General features: G+C 36.5%; 1 protein-coding gene across 1 annotated transcript in view; it reads right to left on the bottom strand.

Annotated features, from left to right (window-relative positions):
• LOC136031866 (insulin-like growth factor-binding protein complex acid labile subunit) overlaps positions 1-20,360 on the bottom strand; it is a 55,820-nt gene that overhangs the window by 1,059 nt on the left and 34,401 nt on the right. The window contains exons 7-9 of the mRNA XM_065711799.1: positions 17,646-17,862; positions 12,256-12,373; positions 6,099-6,217 (exon numbers count right to left, since the gene is read on the bottom strand). Of these exons, the coding sequence (XP_065567871.1) occupies positions 6,099-6,217; positions 12,256-12,373; positions 17,646-17,862 (454 nt within the window). The remainder of the gene's footprint in view (positions 1-6,098; positions 6,218-12,255; positions 12,374-17,645; positions 17,863-20,360) is intronic.

Raw genomic sequence — 20,360 nt, forward strand, 5'->3', positions numbered from 1 at the left:
GTATATGCAACATCATCATGATAATATTACTTTGCGAATAAAATTCAATATTTTAGAAATAATCTTGCAAATTGCATCTGATTTTTTTTTTTCGTCTTAAGAAAAGCAGGATATAATTTTCACCGGATTCAGAGTTTATACAGCTCCTTAGTAAGTGAGCTTGGTTGCATCAATTAATACCCTCGCAAAAATAAGGGTATCTTCATTATTTTTTTTATATATGTATACCTAAGGCTAATCAAGTAGCATTTCTGTAAAAGTCAATTCTCGACACAAAATCTCTATAAATTTGAGCTTAAGCAGACAACCCCGTTTGCTTAAAAAAACTTGTTTTCTTTTTTACTAATCCTGTGGAAAAATGAATCGCCGATAACCTATATTTGTGTGAAATTATCCTAATATTTTATAGTAAAAAAGACTGGAAAAACACCGGCATTGTTTTTTTTTTGTCATTATGATTTCTATAAATGTTAAATTCAAGCAATTTAAAAACTACGTATTATAATTGTGTTCAGACTCAATAATTATTACATTGTACAAAAATGGGAACGAAACTTGAATCATAGCTAAATACTGCAGGAAATGAGTAACAGTCCATGAACAGGTAATTTTACTTAGTGAGGGTACCTAGGTTTCAGAGAATGATTAAAATGGGATAGGTGATTATATATGCAGGAAGGAGCCCTGTACCCTGATAAAAATGTCAAAGAATGAAGCGCAAAATTTCCTTTTTTTTATATCGCAGTGTTCACTTATTTTCCCGTCGCTTGTAAAATTGCAAAAATCTGAAGTGCATTTATTTTATCAGGCCTTTCACAAACCGGAAGAGGTGAACTATAATTAACATTATAACTTTTTGATTCAGCCTAAAGCACGGAGAGATCGTCCACTTACTTCCCCAGATCTCGATGCTCCGCTACCAATGCGTTTATCATAACGAGAAACAAAATAGAGTCCGAAAAAGTTTCTTGTGGCACACCACGATTAATCTATAGGTTGTCGCAAAATTCACCCTGGAACTTAATTTATTCCCTATTATTAGTGAAAAAACTAGCAATCATTATTGCCAAAAAAGATCAACACCGATTTCATCAAATAGTTTCAGAAGGATGTCGTGCTTAACTAAACTAAATAAATTTCACAAATCAATTATAATACAATTTGGTCATGTTCCTGGTAAATATAGTTATATTATAGTCTTATCAAGGACATTCACAAGTTAATCTGTTGTAGAGGTGTCCAAGCTACCGATCGGCCATAAGAAAGTGAATTGCTACAGGACAAACATCAAATTATTCGGAGCTCCTTTTTGGTATTGCGGATACATGTCAAGCCATGCACAGGATTGGGTTTTCCCAAGTTAGAGTAACAGTATTATATGGAATTGCAAGTAGCTTAGCTAGTTCTTGAAACAAAAGGTTTGATTAGATCTACCGGCATATTTGATTTAGTTAGGCTAGCTGGCTCGATTTATTTCTATTTGTTGTTAATGAGTCTCTTGCAAGTAATCAAGATGCGTAGATTGCAGCTCTCAAAGGCCCGTTGCCTCTACTTGCCAAAAATTACTCTTAGTATATTGTTGTGGGGGCCATTGGTGGTCTTGGCCTCTCAACAACTACCATATATTTTGCCAGCTGTTTGAATTCTTCTTTCCGTGCTATATCCTCTAGTTTGACCTTAATATTGCAAAATACATCAAGCCAGTGTCTTATTCTTGCTGGACCTACTTCTGTCACATGGTTTCTTTTCTCAAAAACGTTCAGAAATTAAATAAAAAAAACTAATTTTTTTAGCTGAAAGTAAGGAGCGACATTAAAACTTAAAACGAATAGAAATTACTCCGTATATGAAATGAGTTGTCCCCTCCGCAATCCCTCGCTCTTTACGCTAAAGCTTTAAATTGTTTTAAAAAGTAGAATTGTGGCAAAAGTCAAACTTTAGCGTAAAGAGCGAGGGATTGCGGAGGGGACAACTCATTTCATATACGGAGTAATTTCTGTTCGTTTTAAGTTTTAATGTCGCTCCTTACTTTCAGCTAAAAAAATTAGTTTTTTTTTATTTAATTTCTGAACGTTTTTGAATTAATGCATGTTTGGTTTTGGCTCTCCGCACATAAATTATTAAAATGAAATTTATATATTAATTCTTTTTTTAGCTAAATGGCTTTCTATTAGTTTTGATCAGACGATTTTGAGAAATAAGGGGTGGAGAAGGAGGCCTAGTTGCCCTCCAATTTTTCGGTTACTTAAAAAGGCAACTAGAACTTTTAATTTTTAACGAACGTTTTTATTAGTAAAAAATATACGTAACTTAAGAATTAACTTACGCAACAAACTTTCATAACCTTATATTTTTATTATGTATACGAGGGGATTTGTACCCTCGTTAATACCTCGCTCTTCACACTAAATCGTAAGTTTTGTCCCAATTCTTTAAGAATGACCCCTGAATCAGAAAGGCCGTAGACTAAATAGTTGAAAATACTAAAAATACTTTAGCATAAAGAGCAAGGTATTTATCTCCTCCTAAATACCTCGCTCTTTATGCTAAAGTATTTTTAGAACCCCTCATATGCGTAATAATCTCTGTTCGTTTTAAGTTTCAATGCTACTTCTTCCTTTCATTTGAAAAAACGTTTTCAATTTTTCATTGTTTTCTTATAGTAATGCTAGAGAATCCTGCGCCCTTGTCATTGAATTTTTCTTCCCCCATGACAGATTCCTCCAAGGAAAGATCCTCCAACATAGCCCCCTCTCCTCAGCCCCACCCCCAAACAAAATAAAATCCCCCTGAAAACGTTTGTACACTTCCCAATAACCATTACTATATGTAAACACTGGTCAAAGTTTGTAACTTGCGGCCCCTCCCCCAGGGATTGCGGGGGAGCAAATCATCCCCAAAGACACAGTTATTATGGTTTTCGACTATGTTGAACATAATGGCTATCTCAAAATTTTGATCCGTTGACTTTGGGAAAAAAATGAGCGTGGGAGGGGGCCTAGATGCCCTCCAATTTTTTTGGTCACTTAAAAAGGGCACTAGAACTTTTCATTTCCGTTAGAATGAGCCATCTTTCCGTTAGAATGACCCCTGGGAAAAAAAAACAAAAAAAAACAAACAAACAAATAACCACGCACCCGTGATTTGTCTTCTGGCAAAAAATACAAAATTCCACATTTTTGTAGATAGGAGCTTGAAACTTCTACAGTAGGGTTCTCTGATACGCTGAATCTGATGGTGTCATTTTCGTTAAGATCCTACGACTTTTAGGGGATGTTTTCCCCTATTTTCTTAAATAAGGCAAATTTTCTCAGGCTCGTAACTTTTGATGGGTAAGACTAAACTTGATGAAACTTATATATTTAAAATCAGCATTAAAATGCGATTCTTTTGATGTAGCTATTGATATCAAAATTCAATTTTTTAGAGTTTTGGTTACTATTGAGCCGGGTCGCTCCTTACTACAGTTCGTTACCACGAACTGTTTGATTGTGACTACTTCATACTTTTGTCGAATTGGAAACTCTGTCTTCTCTATTTAGGATAGATACTTCTTAAGAACTTCAGGTTCCTGTTATGGCTTCTGTGGCCATTCTTAAACCAGACCTTTTCATTCGTATGCGATGTTTGCTGTTGATGGAATAGTTTTGGAATAAATTCTTCGTTTCATCTAAGTCTACTTTACTGATCCAATTTCGATCCGCCCTTCTAATGCTCTAACTTCTCACCATCAACTTCCATTAGCTCTGAAAAATTGGGGATAGGAGGCTCTGGTCCATGATATATCACTGATTATCAAGCCTTAGCTGTATTATCCGCTACTTCTTCATGATCAATCACACAATGGACTGGGAACCACATCACAGTAATTTGGTTTCTGTTTGATGCTAATCTATCCAAAGCTTCATAAAAACCCAATTCTCCCTTTTGCTTGTAATTTACATTCTGGAGAGCCTTTAAGCATGTTTAATTATCAGCTAGGAAGTCATAGAAGTTATAGAACTATATGGAAAATAATTGAAGGCATCTGAAATGTTCGGCACTTCATCCATCGACAGTGTCGGTAATATTTGCCCAACACTTACAAGATGTTAGGTTAGTCTGTTTACAGTCTCAGCTATTGGGTTAGCCAATTCCAAATTAATTGTAGTTACTTGTCCCACAACATGCTAAGCTTCTTGGGCTGAAAAACTATTATTGGTTGGTAGGGTGATAGGACAGGAAGGGTGAGCTGGGGAGGTAAGTGCAGGCTGGGAAAGTAAGAGAGGAGAGGGGGATAAGGTGGGGTTGGGAGGGCAGGTTGGGAGAGGGGGGTGAGTATTGAAGAGTAATGGAGACTGGATTTGTGATTATCATTTTTCTTTTATATTTATATTTATCTATTATCATTTTCAAATTGTTGAGTTAATAGGTAAATAGTTATGTGGATTTTCGTACCACCGCAAACCCTCATAGGTTTTCTTCAGCACGGAAGCTTTGTTTAGTTTATTATTTATCTGTGCGCCATCTTTATCGTAACCCTTCAGCGTGAAACACGCTGAAAAGGTCAAGGAATCTGAACGAAAATCGCACTTTCAGATTTAGTGTATCTAACAACTCGATTTCAAGCTTTTATCTGTAAAAATGAGAAATTGTGTGTTTTTTTGCAGGAAGAAAGTGTTTTTTTTAATTTTTTTTTCCCAGGAATAATTGTATAAAAAATTATCTCAGAAGATCAGGAAAAGGCTCAACTGGGCGAAAATCAATAGGTCTAGTATCCTTTTAAAGTGACTAAACAGTATGGGGGGAGGGCAACCAGAACCCTTCCCACGCCACTTTTCCCCCACAGTCATCCGGTCAAAGTTTTGAGATATCTTTTCTGTTCAATATATTTGTTCAACACAATGCTTTTTGGGATGGCATAACCTTCGACAGCCTTTGAAGGACTGACTTTAAGTTATGAAATTTGCCAACTGTTCACATATACGATTTGTTATTGAAATGAACGGAAATATTTTCTTGAGGGATTTTTCACAGAGGGGGTATTTTTCCACGAGGAGAATTTTCTCTGGGAAAGCTAGTTTCCAGGATTGAACTTCCAAGGGAAAATCTTACACGGGGAAAATTTGCCAGAATTCCTATGCGAAATTCTTGTTGTCTTATATTTTTTCTTTGGTGACTCAATTGTGCATGCGGAGATGTTGTCGGGGAATCGTCAGATGAAGATTTTCAGTGGGGTTGGATTTCTATGGGAAATCCTTCCAATGAGGTAGGGATTTTCCATAAAACATCGGGAATTTTCCGAGGATAAGAACAATTTTCTTAGGAGGTCCGGGAAAAATTGACTTGGAGGGGGTATTTTCGACAGGATTTGGAAAACGATCAGAAATTAAATAACAACAAGTTCTTTTTCACGTAAAAGTAGGCTAAGGAGAATTTTTCAGGTGATATTGGTAGCAGGAAAGTTTCTGTGGTGAGGGAGGGATTTTCAGTGAGATTAGAATGGTCTCGGAGGAATTTTCCTGTGATATTTGGCGTGGGAGGAGCTTTCCATAGAAAAATTTTTCACGGGGGGTGGGAATTCTCCATGGAGGGGTGAGGCATATTTCCTGGCATTATTTGAAAAATGCTTAAAAATTAAACAAAAAACAAGTTTTTTCAAATAAAAGAAAAGAAAAATCTAAAAGAAAAATATTGAAACTTAAAACAAACAGAAATGATTCCGTAAATCAAAGGAGATAATCGCTCCTCAGTATCTCGCTCTTTATGCTAAAGTTTTAGGTTTTGTTCCAATTCTTTAAGAGCTCTTGGAACACAAGAACCGTTCAATTAGAGTAAGAAACTATTTTGAAGTGCTAAAAACGTCAGCGTGAAGAGCCAGGGATTGAGGAGGCTGAAGCACCATCATATATGGATCTATTTCTGTTCGTTCTAAGGTTTAGTATTGCTCCTTACTTTCAGTTGAAAAATTTTTTTTTTTATTTAGTAGGAAGAATTACTATTGTTGGCAACGAAGTATAATAAAATCGATAAATCAAAAATACCATGAGAATGTTTCCATCAGTCAAAAGAAGAGAGAGAGAAGAAAAAAAAAATCGAGAATAAAGGCTTATACTCACAACTTTTCTAATTTAGGAATCGCATGAAATACGTCTGGTGATAGTGAAGTGAGCAGGTTGTTACTTAAGATCAAGATAACCACGCTATCAAGCCCTACAAATCCATCTTCATCAATTTCCTAGGAATAATAAAAATTAAGATGTTTAGAAGAAATGTTAAAAGTAAAAAAAAAAAAAAATCGCATAAAAATCAGAAGTACTGGACCTAGTCCTAATCCGAATGTATATTATATATATATATATTAGTAAATATGATTTATTTCCAAAATCTTTAATAAATCGATTTGAAAATACCCATTAAGAAAAAACTACATATTTAGCAAACGAAAAAACAAAATTTGCTACTTCCCACCATGAGCAAAATTTATAGTAATTTATACCCAATTGTTATGTTAATATATTCGTTTTATAGTTTAGGGTTTTCAAGATCAGCAGTAGATACCAATAATGCGTTTTTAATGTAAGAAAAATATTTCAGCGGAAAACAGTGAAATCCTACCTCGATGAATACATTGTTAAAGCATTTTCTCAGTATGCTATGCTTTCTTTAGCTGTTTACTAAATGCATTACAGACGTGGGACCGGTTCACTCAGTAAAAAAAAAGAAAAAAAAAACTACGAAAACGTAGAATTAAACTTGTAAGTAAAAAGAAGAAATAGCAACACTTACACAACCTTCATAGTTTATAAAAAGTATTCTAGTCCATAGACCAGTCTATTAAAATAAAATTCCTGCAAGATTTTACACTAAGTTGGCATATGAAAAACAAATACCATAACTAACACAGGCTACGCAATTTACACAAAACTACAGCGTATGTCAAAACTAAATCAATCAAAAAACGTTGGAATGTGACGTGAAATTGTTATATTTGATAACATGTTTGAGTTTTTGGATATATTTTTGTAGATTTGGACAATATAGTTAAGTGAACTGTTTTTTCCAAATGTATATTTATCATGTTAAGAAGGATAATTTTTATTCTTTTGAACACTTAAGGTGACCCCATGACTTCGTAGACAATTATATCGACCAAATACACAGAAATCAGAAATAGATTTCTTTTTGGATTCTTGCTGAAAAATGGGTCTTTGATATCGGATCGATATCCATTAAAAAATAAAATTATGGACGACGCTCGTTAATTCCCGTATCTTTGAATCCAATGGTAACCTGAATTGGATATACAGCTAGCTTTTTCTGGTACCCTTGGGTAAATAGAGACGAAGACCACACTGCCTTTCCATCATAAACAACAAATAACAAATGGAACAATAATGGATTTGTCCTTAAGACAGAGGAAATCTAAAAGACGGTTATTACTCTGATGACGATCTTTGGAAGTGGGGTCAAAATATTCATTTAAAGTTTAGATTTCCGCTGTCTTACAGAAAAAATACCCTTGTGCTCTACTTGTTATTCGTTGTTTAGTACCCTTGGATGTATTGGAGTAAAATAATGTAAAACAATTTATATGATTTTTTAGCATGTACATACACTATTTCTAGTCAAAAGAATTTTAACGCCTTTTTGACTTGCCATTATAAGGGTAAGCCGGAAAACAATCAAACAATTCTTTACAATCGAAAAACAGAGTTTATCTTCCCAAGATGTTAGTATTCTGATGACTTTTGTCTTCGAAATCTGATGGACTCATCCGATAAGCCTCTTCCTTGAATTAAACCAGCCCTAGAGAATATCAAAGACAATTTTCTCTTACTGCCTTGCTTGGCTCGAGTAACCTTGCAATCTTTATCGCTTCAATTGTTTTTAATTTTGGCTAGTTTTGAATTTTTGTTGTCAAGGGGAAGGGAACCTTTGAAAACCTTGTGGCTGCTACTGTGCTGGATCATTTGAGCTTTGATGACTAGGTTTTTGGGTATTGAGGGTGGGTAGTGTGGGGAAGTTTGCTTTCAAAAAATTTCTTGTATCAATTTATTGACTTAGGTTTTCCTTGTTTGCCGGTTTTAGAAATTAATGATCTCATAGAATTTATTCGAAAATGGAGTAACTGTTTACGCTACGCTATTCATTTTAGGTAAAGATGGGATTATCAACTTCACCTGAATATTGTCATTTGACTCTCTTTAGCTAATCCTAAAACTGGAAAAAGGATGAGGGTCGGGATGTGGGTGTGCAATTCGCTCCCATAAACCCTTTTATTGCAACCGAAGCATCGATAATCAGTCTACCCGGAATAACACAAGGGATGGCCTAAGCATGCCCCTTGACCGAATTTTTGAATAGGAAAAGAAACTACGAATTAGTTTCTTCAATGTACGCACCAAGACGCAATTATCAAAAACGAATGTGTCAGTAATGAAATGGGGAAATACAACCTTGAAATTCCTGCAGTAACTCGGGCAAGGTAACTTGGAAGTGGTAAAAAAAAACGTTAGACGATCACCACACATCCATTTATAGCGGTCTAACTACAAGACAAGGCAAAGGTGTCGCACGTATCCTCTCGAATCATGCATTAAATGCTCTGAAGCATTGTGTTCCAGTTTTGCCTCAATTGATGACGGTCCGATTTGTTGGACGGCATGCCGGGATGTATCTAGTCATATGTTATACACCTACATTCAACGCAGGAATGTAGGGAGCAATGTATGGATGGAGCAATACTTTTGCTCCCAAAAGTATTCACAAATACTCCTGGATGTCTCTAGAGCGCACTATTCATAACCAAATCGACCGTTATCTCGTAGCAATAGAGATCAAGCAGCAGCCCCCCCCCCATAGAAAGCCTGTCTTTCAGTCTCAATTTGATGTAAGCTTGTTGATGGATTAGACTACAATGGCCAATTTCGTCATCGAGTCGATTAATCAGTTTGAAGCTCTGATATCTATGGCAGAAACTGATAAAGAACATATTTTGCAAGCAATTAAAGTATGAAGCAGCCCATTCAACGCTCAGATTCAGAAAAAGTACCAAATATCGATGGTTGTCCAATAGAACGTTGATTTTGATCAACCAGCGAAAAGAATTAAAGAAGGCCCTACTACAATCCCACTCTACACCCTAAGCAGTCTACAGGAGCAAACAATACTAAAACATTGGTAAAGATTCGAAAAAACACTTTACTCGATAAGCGTCACTACCTGGACCAGAAAGCGTCTGAAGCAGAAGAAGCTTCAAAAAGAGGAGATAGCTGCAGTTTATGTAAGGTTATAAGGGGAATCGTCGGTAAGGACTCCAACCCTGAAGGACTACCAAGAGACGAATCTGAAAATCTAGTAACATACCCAAAAGTTGTCGAGGAAGTATGGGTTCTACACTTTGGAAAAGCTCTAAGTCGTTCACCACCAACTGAAGAGAATAGCCAAAGGAACCACTGTTCTCAGTTGACAATAGTTCTGATTTAAATACAGCCAAAAAAAATCATTGAAGCCTCAAAGAAACGGAAGAGCAATAAAGCACCCGGTGAATATAGGTTCAACAGATACAGTGAATATAGGCCCCTTTAGATTGGGCTTGGAGCATAATAATTCGACTCTTTTAAAAGGTAATGCATGTGTATGCGACAATTGGCACCGAATAAGTCTGCTCTCTATACCCGAGAAGATACTTTCTCTCATTATTTTCAAACATAACAATCAATACATAACGGCAAAGTCAGAGACAAAAAACATGAGTTCAGACCTAACTGCTCCTGCGTAGACCTCATATTCACCCTCCAAATACTCACTGAGGAATACTGTAAATGGCAACGTAAACCTTACATAACGTTCATCAATTTTGAGAAACAAATTGAGTCTTTCTACAGGGAAACCCTTTGGAAGATGCTTTCCATATTTTATTGAATATCATCAAAATAATCTCTGCTATGTATGTGACCACTGAGGCTTGTGTTAGGAGTTAGGCAAGGCTGCGTCTCACCACTGCTTCTGTTCATCACAGTAATTGAATATCATCATAGTAATCACAGTAATTGAATAATTTTATTGAATATCATCAAAATAATCTCTGCTATGTATGTGACCACTGATACTTGTGTCCATACGTCTGAAGGCCTAGCACGGCACTTCAACGTACTCTCGGGAGTTAAGCAAGGCTACGTCTCACCACTGCTTCTGTTCATCATAGTAATCGACTATATATTAAGAAATATAACCGGTCAAGGTATCAGCCTGAATGTGGAAAAAATCTATGTGATATTGAGATCACTAACGACATTGCCATCCTTGAAAATTGTAAGGGCGCCTACTACAGATCGTTGATGAAATCAACACAAAAGTGAAAAACTTCACGCACACAATAAACGTTAACAAAGACAAATGCATGGTGACGTCGAACTCACAAATTCAGATCGAGTACGGTGATGAGGATTTGAACAAGTGTAAATAATTTGTATGTAATAAGTTAAATAATTTGGAAACACATTCGAAAATACTAGCTCATTATAGAAAGAAGTAGTGTCCCGGGAGCAAAGCAAGTTGAGACTTCAACAGGATGAAGACAATTAGGTGATCGAATTTCTTTTTACGCTACATCAAGCTTAAACTCTTCATTAGACATGTTCTGTCGATTCTGAGGTGTTCAGCCATATGATGGCATATTAATGGAAAGCAATAGTGTCAGATCATGGCCTCTGAAAATGCAGGTCTCAAAAGAATCCCGGATATACGCTCAACTGTAGAGACACGGTCCTCCTAAGTGGTAAGATGCACTGTTGGTTGCAGGATATCCAGGTCGATGCCCTAGGGACCACCGTAGGCATAGAAGGATCTAAGATTTAAGGCAGTGGTCGTTGCAATATTATTTACGAAATAGTAATTCTACTTTTAATAAAGAAAAACTGAGAAATGTAGGACTTTTTCTGTTTCCAATACATCGTATTTGCAAAAATTCGTCCTATTTATCCTGTTACGTATTATAATAACCCTTTTTATTTAACATAACATTTGTTTTAAGAAACACCCAACCAAGATCTTTATCTACGAGCATACTACCGTGCACTACTTTGAAATCTTCGTGCATTAACAATAAAAGCGTTTGCTTTACTTTAACAATAAAAGGTAGTGTGCCAGATATATTAATATGTATCTTGATAATCGTCTTGTCGTGACCTTGAGCATGTTTGCATTTTAATCTACTCATGATTGCAGTCTTGCTCATAGGGTCCAATAAATTGAGTAGTGTTAAAAACTTCACATTTCAAATTAATTTTCAATTTACATTTGTTCACTCACCTTGTAGGGTTCATTCTGCGCTGCAAAGATGCAACCGTGAAATTTTCCCCGCTGACAAGAAAAACTATCTATGTTAGCTGTTTTAAATATAAATTACTTGGTCTATCTTTAGATCCCATTTAACGCATGCAAAAATTGAATCATATGGCCACAAACAAGGCTGTATCCAGGGGAGGGGGTTGCCCCCTCCAAAAAAATGTTTGTGTCTGACTCGTAAAAATGTGACAAAAATGAATATAAAAAAAATTTTGATGTTTTTTTTAATTTTTCTTGTACTCCTCCCCCGAGAAAAGATCCTTTTCCCCTGAAAAAATGTCCTGGATAGGGCCCTGGCCGCAAACCAATCCACCATGAGGACAGTGGCTTTTTCCAAAAAAGGTGACCATACCTGGTCTAAGATAAGAAATTGTCAAGCTGTACTCCTAAGTATGTTTATTTTTGAATCTCTTGGGTACGGTCAATAATAAGCTGCTTTTCCAAGCTTGACCCTGGAGAATGACTACCCAGTATGGGAGATTGAAAAATCGAGCTGGCCAAATAAAACAAAGATGGAGAAGAAGACCAAAGCAGTTAAATTTGGTTCAACACCACAACCAGTGTTATAAGCTTTTTTGCGTTTTTAACTCATTTCATAGACAATGATTAGTTTCCTATGTTGTTTGGGTCGTTGACTCGGATAAAAACGACATTAAACCATGCAATATTTTTAAAATCGAAGGAGGAGAAAGGGTGTAAAAGTAAAGAAAAAAATGAAAAGACAAAAGAATAAAATTGATTTCAACAAAAAATGGAAAGAATTCACAACACATCTAACCTTCGAAGTTCAAAGCTCAAGTGGGATACATGTTTACTGAATTTTTTAAATAATTCTGAGGTAATAGCTGAAAGGTTACTCTTTACTATGTGGAATGATATACACATAAATTTTCGGAAGTGTGGCTGATAGGCTTCAATACTTACTTCAATATTATTAGAGAGAAGAAAGAGTTTTTCAAGTTTCTTAAGTCCAAAAAATGTCTTGGCATCAAGTCTTTCAATCATGTTCCCTCCAAGATGAAGCTCTCTAAGATTGCCAAGACTAAAAGAATAAAGCTTTAAAATCAATTTATTCATTTGGACTGGACTTGTTAATATTAGTTATTTCAGAAACTCAAAACAAAAGCCTATTTGCCCTAAAATTGCCTTGTTTCAATTTGTTTAAAACAAAAGCTTATTTGTTTGGAAATTTAAGCATATATTTTGTCTATAGCTTATTTGATATGACAAAGAGCCTTGTGTCAAGATTGGTCGGAAAGACCCTTAGATAAGAAAATTCGGGAACTTTGAGCCCGGAAAAGAATTTTTATGACTCTTGACCCTCTCTCCCTAGAATAAGATTTTGTGAAAACCCCTTCCCCCACTGAAAGGAAACTCCGTTCCCTCTCCCAAGGCTTCTACCTATGTAATAATTTTTAAATGTCTTCTCTACAATGCTAGTTTAACAGAATACAATTATTGGAATCCAAATTTGGCCCCAGCTCCGCCCTGGTCTAAAGCTTTTACTATTTTCTCGCCCAAGCCCAGCCAAATTTTTATTTATGCTTCACGGTTCATTTTGAAAATAAATATTGAGATTCAGGTTGATTTCGGCGATGACTCATAAATGTTTTTTTTGCAACATTTCCTTCTTCCGTACTTACAAGAAAGAGATGTAAGCTAGAAAAAAAGAGTAAATGAGAAAAAAAGAGCAAGAACATAATCTTCACAGGAGAGAAAAAAAATAGTATCTACTGATAAATGAAACATTGAGAGTAATCACTTGGCAATAGTCACAATAAACAAAACCGTAAAATCATACATATTCAAACAGAATTACATTAACTTGAACCTACGCTGCTAATGAATTTGTGCATACAATTTTAGTTATTGAATACTAGTACTACTACTGCTAACAAGCCAATTAAAAATTTATTTGACGAATAACGTCTAATAACTATGGTTTTGGTGATGACATGACCCTCCATAATCCTTTAGAAAAAGGCTTTAAGTTACGCAGTTATGGTCCTACAGAAGCCAACAGATTAAATTAGATTATCAGACGTCGTAGTGCTGTTAGTAGAGTGTTAGACGTCGAATCAGAATGTCAATGGTTCAAGTCCTTATTGGGCATTTTTTCAATCATAGTATTTTACCTTCTGTATGATTACTTTTCTGATAATTCAGTGTTTTTTTGTAAATGTGATGCCTTTCCTTTTTAAACTTACCAAGCCTTTTTATTCAGAAGAGAAAGTAGGTCATCCAGTTTCATGGCTTGCAACTAAATTTCTAGTAGATCAAAAAATCCATTCCCCAACCCCTCAGTGGCAAAATTTCGAGAGGGAAAGATTGAATTCACGACATAATTTCTTAATTCAAAGGAAAATACTGATTTTCCACACTATTATTTGAAACTAAAGAATAAAACGATGATTATGCCAATTTTAGATATTTCAGAGGACATAGGCGTCGGATCACATGATTTTGTATAAATCCGAACAGCTAAAGTAAAAGGCATGGAAAAAAGTCTCGAGTTAATGATGCACGAAAATAAAGTACAAGCGAAACAAGCTGCTAAAGAAAATTAACCGGTAATACAACGAATACATCAAATCGTAAATTAAATCTGCGGTTAGAAGAGAAGCAGCAGTGAGAATTACAACGAGTTCCAAAGAAAATTAATTCTATGAATTGGGTGATTCTTATCTTTAATAGAAAAGAGTATGTGAATTAACGTCATAGTTTTTTTTTTTTTTTTAGCTCAGTTGTTATTGCTTATTTGACACCTCATGACTTAAAACAAGAGAGTAACAAATGTAAATACTCCCTTTAAACCACCAACTGCGCATCTGTTTAAACATTTTTTTGTTATATGCCTTTTTAGTATTTTTTCCAGGGGGGTTGTATCAAACCTACTTAAATTCATGATATGGAGAAGAAGTTCACATTATCTGCGGTTAGAAAATAAGAATCAATATATACAAGCCTGCCACATGCCAACTGCCGGGGCCTGGCCTCGAAATCGGCTACATAGTTTTTTGTTTTTTCTTAAAACTGGTGTATTTACATTTCTGGCCACAAAATGATCTAAATAGGTCATAACTTTAAGGAATTATTTTCACTTTTCCTAGTTTGGTTATACCAAACCTAGTGGGAGGCCATGGCATTAACTAAAGGCTTACATTGTCTACGGTTAGAAGTCAAGCGACAATGAAAATCCATATATACAAGCCTATTGCGTAGCAGTGCTGGGGCCAGTGCTATATATATATATATATATATATATATATATATATATATATATATATATATATATATATATATATATATATATATATATATATATATATGATGTTTCGCCAACTCTTAACAAATGGAATTGCCTTAATTGGTATAATTCATTCAAGAGTAGTGAACCATTAGCCAAATAATCTAAAAAAATTTCTGTTTTACTTTTAACAAGAGTGAATCTGTGTCATTAGTTATATCTTGTAAAAATTCAAAATGTTTTTGTATTTTGTTTTTTAACATGAATTAAAAATTTTTATTTAACACTTTGTGTTACAAGATTGTTACAAGATGTAACTATAGCAAGCATGGACGTCGATGTCATGTTGAAATTGGTCTGTTTGGTCAACAAGTATTTCTTTTATTTTGGTTTTAGAGGAAAATTTTGTCAGCAGGTCTTTGGTTGCTCGTCTGGAAGGAAGCAAACTTTGTTTGTTGACCACGTCCCAGTGGATATGGGGCTTAAACCCCTAACTAATCGCTCCGAACAGGGCTTCCCAAGCCTCATGGCTACAGGTTGATCCTGCCTCAGGGTTTCTCAATCAGAACCCAGGCCTAGGGACGGTTAGGCTTGCGAGCCTCCTCCTGAAATTAATTGCAATGAAAATAAATGTTACTCAAGCCTCGAATCTTATTAGTTGAATTCATTACGACCTTGGGACGCCCCTAAACATCCTTTGAGCCTTGCTGATCAAGTTGGACTGAGAATAGCCACCGGGAATGTTTTAAGCATGAATAACCTGGGATCCAAAGACCTTCTAGGGCTTGAGATCTTGAGATGTGGGACTAACATACTTGAAGTGACAGAAACACACCTGACGGGATCAGGTGATGAAGAAACCGTCAGTTGAGGTCACAGGATGAATCCATCAGGCCAAAACTCTACTAGAAGGAACGATGTAGATCTTATCCTAAACAAGAAGGCTAAAAAATGCCTCATATCCCAAATACCTATATCAGATAGACAACTCGCTGCTCGCTTCAACCACAAGCATTGGAAGATGTCGATTATTATGGGCTACGCACCCTCGACTGTTTCTCCAGTGGACGAAAAACAAAAGTTCTACTCAGCTCTGACATCTCATTTATCTCAGATTTCCCCTCACGATGTTTTAGCCGTGGTAGGGGATGTCAATGTAACTGTATCTAACCCCAGCGAAGCTTTGAAATCTGTATTTGGACCGGTTACCCCTGACTCTTTGAAGGAAAATGGGACTCGACTCCTCCAGCTGTGTACTATGCGCACACTGGTCAATGTCAACCCCCTTTTTCATAGGACATCTAATAGCCAACATAGTATATTAATGACGGGCAAACATTGAAGATGATCGACTATATCAAAGCCAACCAAAGAAAGCGTCCATCAGTTACAAATTGTAGAACATATCGTTTCACTGAGATAGAGAATACTGACCATAGATTAGTTGCCAAAAACCTCTGCGTCTTAAATCCAACCCTTTAGAACGACACCAGCTGAAGCTGAACACCCAGAAACTAAAAATTGAGGCAATTTGCCAAAAGTACTCAGTTGAAATTCAGAATAGGTTTGAATGCCGGAATAACCTTGTTGACCCTTACACGTCCTAGCAGACATATAAAAACGGTTTGCTAGAGGTTGCTACTAATACCGCTGGTCACAAGACGAATTCAAAGAATCCCTGGCTATCCCAAGAAGAACTGCAAATAGTTCAACAGCACCGGAAAGTGCGGCTGGCCGGAAATATACCCTCCTACAGACGGCTGAACTTGATCAAAAGCAAAGCTATTTACCGTGATAAGCAATAATTTGTTGATAAAAAAGCTGAAGAGCTAGAAGATACGGCACGAAAAGGTGACTTCATGTCACTTTTCAAGCATGTCAGAATCCTTAGCGATGAGGAACCACCAAAGATAAGCAGACATCCTGGAGGGGGTATCGATAGTACCTTTAAAGACCTCGGGGTGGGCACGGCAGTACTTGTTGTGGCTACATATAGGGTGCCGTAGTACCTGTAATGGCCACAGGTGGGGTGTCGTAATAGCTATAATGGCTACAGGTAGGGTGCCGTAGTATCTATAATGGCTACACGTAGTCCCTGTAATGGCTACAAGTAGGATACCATAGTACCTGTAACCCTCTGACTACTACTAGGTGGCAGCTATCACAGTAGCCATAATGGAGCTATTGCTGTAATCAACATTTCTCAACTCCCGAAGTTTGCCAAGAGATGGGTCTTTCAAAGGAATCCCTTCACTTGTCTTTTTTCGGTCTTACCACGTATCATTCTGCGGTGTTTTTCAAGTTTAACTTATCTATCCCATTTCCCATGCTCTGATGATTTGCTGCTAATTAGCCATTCTCATATTGCTTGAAGTAAGTTGTTTCAGCTTGTCTTCTTTTTTTTTAGGAAATTGGCCTTAATTTAATACTAATAAAATATTAATATTAGCCTAAGTGTTGAATTTACAATATCAAACTAGCGATGTTAGTTGTGGTTTCTTTTTAGTTAAGTTGGTTCATATGCTGTGACGGCTTAGTATTAGTATTTGCTCTTGTGTATCTACTTCTGACAAACTGGATGATATTAGGAGTATAATAAGAGCTAGCTAGGCTTCCTGGTCAAATCGCAATCAATTTTCTCTAGACTTCAGCTTGAATATATTCAACGTATTGTGATTTTTGCCTTTGAGGTTCGAACACCTTGTTTAATATTCAAGATTGTTTGGTGTAGCCAAAATATTGTTTATAAGTCTGGTAGGATTGATATTTTGATGTCTTATATAGAACCGGACTTAAATTTAAAATAAAAGGCTTAGGCTATTTGCGGTTAGGTGATTGTCACCCTCTTGTTCCTTTGTTTTGGAGGCATTCGATTTTGCTGTTCTATCGTAGGGTAATTTTCTTATTTATTTCCTTTTTGGGTTTATCTTTTCTCTGCGTTACTTCACTTGTTTATATGGGCTGCAGCTAGAACCTTCTGGTTAAAAATGAATTTTTACAAAATACAAGGTTGAAAAATGGGTATAAATTGATTATAACAACAAGGCCAGTAATATAAGTTACTTACTTTTGAAAGAGTCCAGGGGGGAGTTCAACGATTGCATTTGATGTCAGTACGAGATGATCTAAACTCTCCAGGTCATCAAACACTCCTAGTTCCAACTGACCAATTTTATTATTTTGAAGCTGCAGAGTTTCTAACGCTCTTAGGTTGGCAAAACCTCCAAGTTCTATTTCTTCTAAGACATTGTTGTTTAAACGAAGAAACTTTAGTGACTTGAGACCTATGCAATAAGAATAAAATTTCAGCTAAATCTAGATTTTTACATTCAATTCATTCCTAAGATTTTCTTAAATAGTAAGGACTGCACTAAAAGGGCGTGAAACATTCCGTGGCAAGACAAATAGTCCATGAGTAAGGTTTTCAATGAAAGCCTGTTGGCTCAACTCCCAAAAAATTTTTATTTTCCAGTGTTTTTCTTCTGTTAAACTAAAATCATAACCACATATAGAAAAATGACTATTTTTTTTTATTCGGACAATGAAGTCAAAATTAACAGGTATTTTGAGTGATACTATATCAAACAATAGACTGTGCTAAAGTTTTGTGGGATTAAAATTCCTAGGGACATGATTAGGAAAAAACGATGAAGAGAATTAGGTGACGTTTTAATTATTAGGGATATTAGGCTGCCAAAAATTTGCCTTTTTCATCATCCAATTGGGTCAAATAAAAGTTGAATAGGAAAATTCCAAAAGATAAATATTTAGAGGAAGTAAAAATTCATGAGAAGATTGATGAGTTAAGCTCTAAGTAGGGGAAGGTGGAATTCAGCATACAGAGCTTCATGTGCATCATAAATTCATGGGTGCCCAATTAAGTTGTCAGTAGTATTGGTAATGGCTTCAAATATTTTCAAATATTGAAGCCTTACATGCGCCATCTAACATCATTCAATAAAATAACTGATAAATTAGGCGAAATTATTTCTGCCCAAATTCAAATTTTATATTCGCAAAAAACATTAGCATGGTAAGTCCTGTGGTGACGCAGTGGGTTCGACTTTAGCTTGGCTGCAGCAATGCACGACACGGCCGACGCAGGGACCTTAGTAGTCAAGAAGCGTCGTTAATCTGATACAATACAATTAGCATGGTAAAGTCAACTAAAGCCATGCATACGCCTTGTTTTTTCCGTCCCAGAAGAACTCTCAAGACTGATCCTTATAAAAATACGCATTTATGCAAATCCACTGAAAGTTATTCGCGATTATTGTTTTATGCCTTTTATAACTTTTTTTTATGCTTTCGGTTTAATTTTTTTAAATTCCAGCGCAATACATTTGCCTCTGCAAATTACTCCCAGCCAAGTGGTCTTACAATGGTTTTACACAATCACACTTGGAAAGCCTCGGTCAATCTACTTAAGATATTCTTCTTCAGTAGTTCAGACAAAGTACTACTCTACTATTGAGTTCAAAGTAGTTCTGAGCACTACTGAATCATATTCTCAGAAGGGACCTCCCCCAGACGACTCAGCACGTCCCCAGATGGTGGGTAGGGGAACATCTTGCATACATACGGGATACCTCGAGGTAGGGAGGTGCGGACCAGGGGGAGACCCATTCTCTGGCGGTCTATAAATACAGCTTGAACATTCCAAATCTGGGGTTCTTAAATTCAGACGGAGGAGGAGTAAGGCCCCTCTAATGTGCAGTGGATAGGGCCCATCGGCGTATGGATATGTCCCGCCAGTCACAAACCTTCTCCTAGTAATGGGATAAATTTTTGGTGATATAGGTCACCAGAAAGACGCATTATCGGTATTAGATATGGTTGGCCCCTGCTAGGGATGTAGAGGAGTCGCTTATCGCTGTCGTGACATTAACTAAGAAACCTCATTTCTTCTTAAAATAAACATGATGATATGCAAACGATCATAAAAAAGTACCTGTGCTATCGCGTTCCGGGTAACCGACGAAAGCCATGAGATGATAACTACCGCTTCCGGAGTAGCTGAAGAAGACCATAAGAAGATAGCTATCGTGTCCGGTGTAATCGACGATTTGACGACGGAGTATCTTTTAAATGGATGCCAGCTCCAACCCTGGAGGATATGTTATTCTCGAAGTCAATTTTTTTCTTTCGGAACCCTGAACTTTAGGACGTTTGCAAAAATAGGTAAAATTGAACTAATTTTTAATGAATTAAACCGATATAAATCGGATACCGTTGGACTCAGAAACATACCTAGCTACCACTGGCGAAGAAACGATCAGCTGGGCTAGTATAATTGTGTCTGCAAGAGTCGATGGTGTCCATCGCCAGGGTTTTGGCTTTTTGATACATAGTAGAGTACGAAGATCCCTGATTCCCACAACACCTGTGTCAGAACGGCTGATTATGGTACGAATAAAAGGATCACCAATCAACATCACGATCATACATGTCTATTCTCCAGGCTCCAGTATGTCAGATGTAGACTCTGAAATGTACTTCCTTCAACTGCAAACCCTAGTGGGTGCAGTTCCGACAAAAGACATTGTCCTTGTCACTGCCGACTTCAATGCTATTATTGGAATAGATGTTGCTGGAAATGAGGATGCCATGGGTAAAAATGGCCTTGTACGAATTAACAAGAGGGGTGAAAGCCTTATTGAGCTCTACAGAGATAACGATATGCCCATAGCTAACACTCTCTTCCAACATTGAGAACACCGAAAGGCCACATGGACCTCGCTGGATGCAGAAACACGTAATCTCGTTGATTACGTGCTCGTCA

Source organism: Artemia franciscana, chromosome 10 (assembly GCF_032884065.1).
Source record: "Artemia franciscana chromosome 10, ASM3288406v1, whole genome shotgun sequence".
Classification (NCBI taxonomy): domain Eukaryota; kingdom Metazoa; phylum Arthropoda; class Branchiopoda; order Anostraca; family Artemiidae; genus Artemia; species Artemia franciscana.